The 10,511-nt window shown below is 31.0% G+C and overlaps 1 protein-coding gene across 1 annotated transcript; it reads right to left on the minus strand.

Annotated features, from left to right (window-relative positions):
* Positions 1-4,618: 4,618 nt before the first annotated feature.
* LOC127542632 (60S ribosomal protein L10-like) lies at positions 4,619-7,814 on the minus strand. Its single transcript, XM_051968368.1, has 6 exons — positions 7,758-7,814; positions 6,470-6,528; positions 6,036-6,143; positions 5,684-5,822; positions 5,209-5,371; positions 4,619-4,855 (listed from the first exon to the last, which is right to left on the minus strand). Exons 1-6 carry the CDS (start codon positions 7,778-7,780, stop codon positions 4,700-4,702), a joined length of 648 nt encoding a protein of 215 aa, XP_051824328.1. The 5' UTR covers positions 7,781-7,814; the 3' UTR covers positions 4,619-4,699.
* Between the last annotated feature and the right edge of the window lie 2,697 nt (positions 7,815-10,511).

A 10,511-nucleotide genomic window follows, 5' to 3' on the forward strand; every position in this document is an offset into this window, starting at 1 on the left:
TCTCTGATCTATTCCATGGGAAGACATTTTTCTTGTACTCCTTAAAGGTTACAAATGGAGATGTTTACCTTCACATTCTTTATTCCTGTGGATAATGTTCCATCCTATTAACAATAATTATGATGAGTTAATTTTCTTGGCATTAATCACACTATGGGGTCAGTTTTGTTTTTGTTTTTTTTAATCTTTAAAAATCATTTTAAAATTATTTGCCTTTATCTCCTACTTAATAGGAACTTTATATAAAATTACCATTTTATTTCAAATACATATATTCTTTGTTTTATGAATACTACTTTCCTGTGGAGATAATCACAGATTGTGAAACTTTTCATTTGTGGGCAGATTTTCATCCCTAAAGATAGGAAGCTCTCCCAGTTAAATATGGAGAGAGAATAAGTAATGCTATAACTTAAAAAAAAGTTAAAATTGATATGTTAAAATTGTTATTATGCTTTTAAAATATCTGAGATATTTAATTTTTATTTTTTGCCAATTGTACACATTTTTTAAAATTAGTGCCAGTTGTATAAATACTGAAGGAAGAAAGGTTGTGAGTACTTGAAAACTAGAGGAAATGACTTCTCTTCTGTCCACTGTCTTCAGAAGATTCATCAGCGTTAATCAAGAAAGTCTTTTTATTTTTCTTGGAGAAGATATCTACTCTGATATCATTGGTATTTTTGTTTTTCCTTTCTTGACTTACTGTTTCTTGAGTAATCAAGGCAAAATAAAATTTTAAATCAGTTTATTATTCCCAGTAGAAAAGAAAATATATCTCTATTTGGCCTCAGTCCACAAATGTGGAAAATATAAATATACGCTCAAATCTTCTTAAGTATCATACAAAGATATAAATTCTGTCTTAGGTTAAAAAACTGAGGATTAGAAGTCGCTCTCCCCTCACTGTGAGGGGAACAAAATTAGAATAGGGTGTATGACAACAGTGGAATGAGCCAAAACATCTCTAATTGGAAAGTTTCCATATATTTAAATTTTTTTCCTTTAATCTTGGACTATCTAAACTTCCAAAGAAAAGTTATTGAGTTATCAAGGTAGGAATGTGAATACAATATCCTCATATTCTTTTCCTCATATTTTCTTTTAATCTCTTTAAGTCCATAAAGAATTTTGCCTTTATTTGTAGTATAATGGAAAGAAATATTCACTCTCTTTTTGTCTTCTTTTCCACAAATGTATTTTCTTTCTTCACAGGTCTTACAAAATTTGTTTGTTCTTTTGTATTATAATGAAATACATTGTTTAGTCCTTTGTATTTCTACTTGCCCCACACACAATTTCCTTTTTCTCTTTTTCTTGAGAAAAATGGGCATTCTTTACAATGTAGAAGATGCCTTCCTAACCCTTATTGTTATTTCTGTACAATTTTTGAATAATTAAAATTACTTTTAAAAAAACCTTACCATTTGTCTTTTTCACTTTTTTTCCCCCTAAGGTAGAAAAATACTATAATCACCTCCAAAGGACCTTCTTTTGGGAAACTTGTTTTTCGTTTAACTGTCTAAAAATACTACCCCAACTATCTTCTAAAATAAAGATTAAAATTTTCTTGCTCTCTGTAGTCATAAATCCCTCTTTATTCTTTTTTTTTTTTAATAGCTTTTTATTTACCATGCATAGGTAATTTTTCAGTATTGACAATTGCAAAACCTATTGTTTCAATTTTTCTCCTCCTTTTCCCTACCCTTTCCCCCAAATAGCAGGTTGACCAATACATGTTGTATATGTTAAATACAATATATGTATAAATGTCCATAGTTATTTTGCAGTACAAAAAGAATCAGACCTTGAAATGATGTATAATTAACCTGTGAAGGAAATCAAAAATATAGAGGGATTGGGAATTCTATGTAGTTCATACTATTTTCCCAGAATTCTTCCACTAAATCCCTCTTATTCTTAAAGAAAACCAGTTTTAATTTAATTTAAGCTTCTCATTGTTATCCTTCTTCATGTTTTCATCTTCTATTATGCTGAGATGCATTTCATTCTAAAGAATCAGGGTTATCCTAAACTAACTGACAGAAGTATTAAAGTGAAATATATATATATGTAGCCAAGATTACTTTTCATGTTTCTTATGTACTAAATTCTTATGTGATGCTTTTAATTCTTAGGTTCAACAAGGTTAAGATTAATGTGAATATCATTAAGAACTTGAGAAAAACTGAAGCATATTACTGTTGCTTGAAGTTTTGTAATCAATGATAGTAAGAAAAAAATCTAGGTCAGGATCCAGGATGATCACTCCCACAGATTGATGTATAATCTGTTAAAATTATAAAACAACTGCTTGAAACATGTGACCTTTACATTAGATATATGAATTTTGCTGGAGTTCTCACCCAAAGCCTAGAAATCACTTATTGAAAACTAAAAATAAATATTTTTTGGTATAGATTCAACATGGTTGATTTTATGACAAGGCATCCAAATTTTAGATATACCCAAATTCCCTGGAATTTCAGTTGAAAATCCCCGCAGAGATTAACTGCAAATGTTTATATAGATGCTTTGCTAGAAATGATTAGGTTCAAGAAAACTGAAGCAAACAAGGTTAAATGATTTGAGTCCCTACTTCAGAGGTGATAGAGGAACATGTTTTTTTCCAAGAATGTGTTTTGCTTTGGAGTTGGGGAGGGGAGAGGATTTGATTCAATATAAACCCTATTAGATCTATTTTTTTTTTTTTGTTTTCTAAATTGATAACATCTTGTTTTGCCCCATGATCACTTCCTTCTTTAGTTTGTTTAGTCCAAACTTTACACTCCGGATTTACACTGCAATATTAAGTTTGATTTGTGATTCCAAAAGATTATGAGGTCTCTTAAAATATTGTAAATGTATCTTAAGTAAATGTTTTCCATACAACTGTTTTGCTAATGCTATTTCTAACAGATCTATTCATTAAGCAAACTAATTAAAACTATTTCCACAATGGGATGATGTGTTGGGGAACAAATTCGTTTGCTTGGAAATCAAAATACAAACACAGAGAAACAGCTTTCTTTGATTTAAGGATGGCAAATCTAGTTTGGATAAAGGAACATATTTTCACGTAGAAAAATTAAGTCTACAAGTTTTACAATCCTATTCTCATCTGTACAAATGTGAATTGGATAAACTCATCCCATTCCTCAATTAAATGATTATTCTGATATTTACTTATACCTTAATCTGCATTATTTATACATCTTCATTAGATCATTTCAGTTGAAGATAACTTTCTATATACCAGCTAGAAATTTTTTAGGCAAATTTCTTAATGCTTAGTCCTTCTTTAATAAAGTATTAATCTTAGATTTTTCAAATTTTGCTTTTTGATTAAGCAAAACTATTATTGGTATTACCAACCAAAATCAAACTTTTTTTCATGTATCTCAAGGAATCCTTAGTTTTTCTTGAATATTTCTTGAACTTCTAATTTTTGTTTTCATTTTATCCAGAATTCAACTTTATATTGTGTGTGCATACAACTTTTTTCCTTTTTGAAAATTAGCTTAATTTTCAAAACATCCACAAGGATAAATTTTCAAAATTAACTCTTACAAAACCTTGTGTTCCAGTTTCCTTCCACCTCTCTTCCCCTAGATGGCAAGTAATCCAATATATTAAGTAGGATAAAATGTTAAATCCCAAGGACTCCTGAATTCTTATTATTGGATTCCCTTTTCTTGTCTATGATTTGCATTTCCTTTCTGTCCCTTGTTGATGTTTCACATGTCTAGGGCTTGTTTTTTTAGCTTATAAGACCAATGTCATGTGGAAGCTCTCCAGAGATGGAATAAACTAGGGATCTCCTAATGATCACTTACATTTTTAACAATATGATCATTTCTTAACATACAGCTTACACTCAGGGTCCTGGGATGACACACTAATACTCTCACAATTGACACTTCCACGTTTGTGGGTCACTCAGGATGTGTTGAATGTTAACAACTGCCAGATTGTCTCGGGTGCTGAGATAAAATTTAAAACTGCAACACCTTATGCAAGAAAAAAAAAAAAACTACTCCAATGAGTATTCCATATCCATTTTTCACCCAAAAGCAGCAACCTCGTTTCCTGTGCCTGGAACAAAGGGTCAAAATCTGTAACTTGAAGAAACCCAACAGTTAAAATTTCTCCTGATTCTCTCTGTGCCTCTAAACGCAAGAATAAGTCATGCTGTGGCATCTCTATATTCTGGATGATGGTGACACAATAAATACCCTCTGCCTCAGCCTCTTTTGCTACTAGTCCTTGTGATGCCAGTGGGACTTAAAAGGATATCATTGTGGATGAGCCTAAAGAAGAAATGTACTTCTTAGCCTTGTCTGCTGATGGCCACACTCTATGCTAGATACTAACTTGGTACATATGACTACTGACACTCAATAAAAGGGCTAATTATAACATATCTTGAACTAAAGATTTGAATTTCTGCCTTCTGAAAAAAAAAAAATCCTTAACTGAAGATTGAATCACCTTAAATTTCTAGGTATATCACATATTCCTCTCTTGTAAGATAATTTACCAAAATTTATTTACTTCTTTCTCCTATCTTGTATTCCCTTCCACTCCTTCACAAAGAAAAAATAGACCAAAAGCCAGCTAGGCAGCAACTCTTATTTATTTGTAGCCAATATCTGGGGATAAGCAAGGATAACAGCTTAATACATATGATCCTTCCCCTTTAAGATGAGTGGAATGCACGCCACTTGTCCAGTGGACCACGGCTGGGAATGTATTTGACGCCACAGCCATCAGGAATGAGACGTTTCTCAGCTACCATGTCTTCAAATTCATCTGCATTAAATTTTGTAAAGCCCCACTTCTTGGAGATGTGGATCTGCAAGAAGTGTAAAAAGAGTAAAGGTAAATAAGGATAAGCTACATCACTATAGCCTATATATACAATTTTATATCCCTCCTCCCCCAATACTATTTTTCAAGGTCTTTAGAGATGTCCAGATGAAAAATAGAAAAAATATATCTATAAGCACAATATGCTCTATTTATTTTAAAACAGTGTTATTACTAAATGCTACTAACAGCAATTATTCACTTTTTCAATTGTTGATATAAACTTACTGGCCCAGAGGATTATCATGTGACACTTTTTGTTGTCCATAACCATCAAGAATATCCTTTACTGACATGAGTACAAACCCCATTTAGGAAGCCAAGCCAAATATTGATTACCTTCTGGCGTCCTGGAAACTTAAACTTGGCCCTGCGCAAAGCCTCAATCACATGCTCCTTGTTCTGGATCTTGGTGCGAATAGACATGATCACCTGTCCTATATGAACTCGAGCAACAGTACCCTGGGGTTTCCCAAAAGCACCTCGCATCCCTGTTTGAAGTCTAATTGTTAAAAGAGAGGGGGGGGAAAAATACCTTTTGGAGCATTTGTAACATTTCACAAACTGAAACATAGCAGGCAAGAAAAAATTTCCAGCATCAAAAGTAAATTATAAGATTGGCATGGTCAAAATAAATTTAAACCATTTTCAGAAACGAGTACTAAAAAAAATTACTAAAATCCAACAGTCCCCATTATTGGGCATTATTTGGGGAATAAAATCATTTTGAACAAATAAATGGCTTAAAGCATTCAAAAACATATTTCTTCCAAATGCAGGCTAAACCCCAAAGAAAAAAAATAAAACTTCTCACCTATCAGCACCAGCACAAGATAACATTTTGTTGATTCGAATAACATGGAAAGGGTGCAGCCGAACACGGATATGGAAACCATCTTTGCCACAACTCTTCACCATGTATTTGTTGGCACAGATCCGTGCAGCCTCCAAAGCTACAGTAATGTTATTAGAAATGAACAGTAAATACTTAAGAATGAAAACTGATTCCAGAGATAATTTGGTTTGATAGTATAAATACATTATTTGAATTTGAAAACCTATTTTTCTATAACTGTTGAATTTTGCTAGACATCTTTTTTTTAGGTAAAAACAAAAGAAATGAAAAATCCTGAGATGACCACACAAGATTTCATTATGTTTTTTACCTTCAGAGGACAGTTGTTCATATTCATCAGACACCATATGACCACAGAGTGGAAACTCATCTACTTTTGCCTTTTTTCGACCTAAGTCAAAAATCCGTATCTTTGCATCTAGAAAAAGAAGGGAAGCAGTTTTAACAGTTTAGTTTTAGCTCTACATAGATTGAAATTAAAAAAAAAAACAAAAACAAAAACAAAAAACCACTTTAATTTGACATTTCCAAAGTACATTTAAATAATTTGTCGATTTTTTAAAGCAAAGTTAAACAGATATGCAAGACATGTTTTTTAAATTAGCAGTATCACAGAAGTTTTAATTATAAATTTTTAGAAGTGAGTGCAAGGGATAATGTTATAAAAAATTACCCTGGCATGGGTTTGGTCAATAAAAAGTTATTTTTAAAAAAAATTATATTTTTAGCTCTCAATTAACTTACCAGGAACACCTCTACAGAAACGTGATTTTGGATATGGTTTGTTCTTACAGTATCTGTAGCTAAGAGATAAAAAGTGTTTAAATGACTAATTCTTCACTTTTACTTAAGGATATATACACTTTTAAAAAAAAACAATGTTTGGTACATATAAAAATCAAAATTATTTCATTAACATTCATCTAAAATACAAATAAAAATAAGGGGAAGCCAAATGGATAATGCATACACCTTTTGAGTCAGAAGGACTTGAATCCAAACCCAGTTTTAGATATTTAGTATATAATCACTTAACCCAAATTGCCTCAGGAAAGAAAATACATGAAGTTCTTATTTGTTTGATTAAAATATATATGCTTCAAAATATTTGATTTTTAAAATATAGCTTTTTTTAAAGATGCAGCTAAGGTACCCTTTTTGTCTTAGACCATTTTACTAACATATAACATGATAAACAGGTTAACCTATGTTCAAAATAGTGACACTATTGTTTGGCTGGGTGGTTTGTCATTTTCTTTACCAGCCAATTTTACAAGACAATGGGATTTTAGACTGGATTTGAATTTTGGTCGTCTTTAACATTTTACTTCCTTGTAGTATGCAGTATTTAGTATTTTAGTTATTTAATTTATTATTAAACTCGGGCCTACTTAGTAATATTTTTAAGCTTATAATTGTTTTTATATCAATATATCATAGGAAGAGAATAAAAACTATGTCAAATATTTTTAATGGACTAAATGATTAGTTTTGCTAAAGTTGCTGGAATTAGATACATTTTTTATTTCCATCAATTAGTATTTAATTAGTTTGATAAACTGTGCCTTTCTTTTCTCTGCTTCCAACCCTTTTAAAACTAGAGACTTATATTTAGAAAACCTTATAATTAAAAATGCAAAAAAAGGCTCCACTTCCCGAGACCATAAACGAAACTCGATTTAAAGATTAAAATTCTAGTTTAATCAATTGAGGTCTTTAAAGAGTAAATACAAATCAAAATAGGCCGAGGGAAGGGATTTAGTCCTGGATACCAAGAGAGAAGAGGATTATCATTATGTTCAGGGAAGAAAAGCCAAGTTGAAAAGTCAGGGAGGAAGACATTTTCTTTTAAGGCCGTGAGGAAGACTGAGGTACATGGAAGCTATTCTCTACATAAGTTAAATGGACATGAACTATCCTGAAATGATAGTTAGACTTTATAAACACCACAATAGATTGTTATAAGAAAAGCAAAGATGTTTTCTATAACTTCTTTACATAAAACACGCTAAAAAAAAACGATAGAACTTACCAACGCGCAGGGCGGCGGCCCATAGCTCCGGCACATAAAGAAAGATCGACGCATGCGCGGTCCTTAAGTAGGCGACGCGGCGCGCGCCTCAAGTTTGGACGGAAAGGAAGAGGCGGGGTTGTTGCTCTCTGACCAAGAGCGCACCGCCTACTCAAGGTACTCCGACACCATACCTTATACGCAGACGCACTCGAAACCTAGATGTATGTTCTCAAAAAAAAAAAAAAAAAATTCACACAAATGTTAGAAATAAAAAACAAAAAGAAAAAAAAAAAGATATTTAAAAAAACTGCCACCAACAAACACCAAATAAAATTTTTTGCAAGAAATACTAACTGAAATAGAAACATGAAAATCATTTTTTGTGAGACAACACCAAAACAGTGTTAAACAAAAAAATAAAATTTAGGCCATTTGAAACAGAGACCATCATAAGATATATGTATTTTTTAAATTTTAAGAAAATACCTTGTAGATCATGAAAATGATAGAACCCAATAAAAAATTTAATTATATTTGCTTTAATAAAATGACGTTGCTAAAATAAATAAATAAACTTTAAAATACAATTGAAGAACCCATAAGCTTGCTGATCCTAAATATTATTACCCAAAGAGTTTTTAAAACACAATAAAAACACAATAAAAATGTAAAAATCAAGAAAAAAATTTTAAATGAATTTCACATAAAAAACTATCTACAAATATCAAACTATATTACTACAAATCCTACAAATTTCAATAAAAGAAATTATATAAAATAGTCATATGAAAGAATAAAGTCTGAAATGATATAAAACTACACCTAGAAAAATATATATTTTACTTAGAATTTCAGGGTACTTAAAAGACAAAAACAAAAAAGTAAAAACTCCATGTCTGAGAAAATCAACTCTAATATGTTTTCTAATTAACAAAAATGCAACTTTAAAAGTTTTTGTAAGATGATTGAGAAATGATTTATAGAAGAGACAAATATTGTCTGTTTTGAACATAATATAATAGTTTATTTTGCTCTAAATATTATATGTTTTACTTTTGTTTCCTCAGTGGATGAATTATAAAGAGATAATACACGAAGTAAAAACTAAGAATAATTTTTTTAAATTTAAAACCTCAATAACTGTTATTAATGCCATCCACAATGCTTAATAATAGCAAATATGTTTTTTTTTAATGCATGTCTCACTTTTAGGATTGATTTTATCAAATCTATCCACTGATTATTGATTATTGTTTAGCTTTTGTCTTTAAATTTTTTAAATTAAAAATGATAACATATTTTGTAGGCATGTCCAAAATCTTTGGGATCCTTTTTCTTTTCTTTCTATTTTTTTTTGTGTGTGTGTGCCAAAGATTCTGGAGTAGTTAGAAATTTTCTTTTCCAGTTCATTTTACACAAAAGGAAACTGAAGCAAACCAGGTTAATTGATATAATAAGATTAAAGCCTCATTTGAAAGGCTCAAAGATGAGCCTTTCTCACTTCAGGCCTAGCCCTTTTACATAGCTGCCACAATAACAATTATATAGCGCTTACATGTATGTATAAAAAGTTGCACTGCTACCCAAGATTCTTTGAAATTACCTCTTTAATAAGTTATTATTGTTCTTTAAGAAATGGTCAAAAATCAAATACCAGTCTGTTTAGCCATTTCTTATTTTCAAAAAAGTCACTAAAGTTACTGTTACTTTTTTTTTCCTTTGCATTCCCCTTTTAATTTATCCTTTCAATATCAGGCAGTTCGTTTTTCTTGGGGCTGTTCTTTCCTCAGTATTTTCCTTCTTTAATCCTTTCTTATAATTGACATAGTTTTATATGAAATGCTTTTTGCATGTGTGTATATACCTTGGGACTGCTCTTTTCCTCCTTTCCAATTTTAAATTTTGAATTTAAAAAAAAAAAAAAAACAACCTTTAGTACAAACGGCCAAGCAAAACAAATTTTCTCACACATAATGTGCAAAAAAAAAAAAAAAAGTTAGCCATAAAATATCACCTTTTCAATCCCTTAAGTATTACAGAAAGATTTCCCCCTTCACTCTTAGTGTATTATGGTTTACATTAGTTCTTCACAAACTAGCCTTCACAATATGGCTTCATTCTATTTATTTTATCTTGTAGTCATATTGGTTCATTTTTCATATATCATTTCCATCCCTTGATCTTTTTATTGATCATTTCCTGTAACAGAAATTTATTTTCATTGCTTTAATCTCATAGCATTCTTCAAATGGCTCAACAGGGCCAGGAGATGCTTATATACTTCAACAACAATACTATATGATGACCAATTCTGATAGACATGGTCATCTTCAGTAATGAGATGAACCGAATTAATTCCAATGGAGCAGTAATGAACTAACCAGCTATGCCCAGGGAAAGAACTCTGGGAGATGACTAAGAACCATTATGTCGAATTCCCAATCCCTATATTTTTGCCCACCTGTATGTCCGATTTCTAACTGTACAATATTTTGGAGTCCGATTCTTTTGGTACAGCAAAATAATGGTTTGGACATGTATACTTATTTTGTATTTAATTTAATTTAATAATGTAATTAATTGTTAATATATTTAACATCTACTGGTCATCCTCCCATCTAGGGGAGTGGATGGGAGGAAGGAGAGGAACAACTGGAACAAAAGGTTTGGCAGTTGTCAAACAAATATTAGCTCAAATACTACTTCCTGTTCAAAGCCTTGAGATCCCCTTTATTGCTAGAGATCTTTTTAACAGTTCCTGGTTATTAGCAT

The sequence above is a fragment of the Antechinus flavipes genome, chromosome X (genome assembly GCF_016432865.1).
Source record: "Antechinus flavipes isolate AdamAnt ecotype Samford, QLD, Australia chromosome X, AdamAnt_v2, whole genome shotgun sequence".
Taxonomy (NCBI): Eukaryota; Metazoa; Chordata; class Mammalia; order Dasyuromorphia; family Dasyuridae; genus Antechinus; species Antechinus flavipes.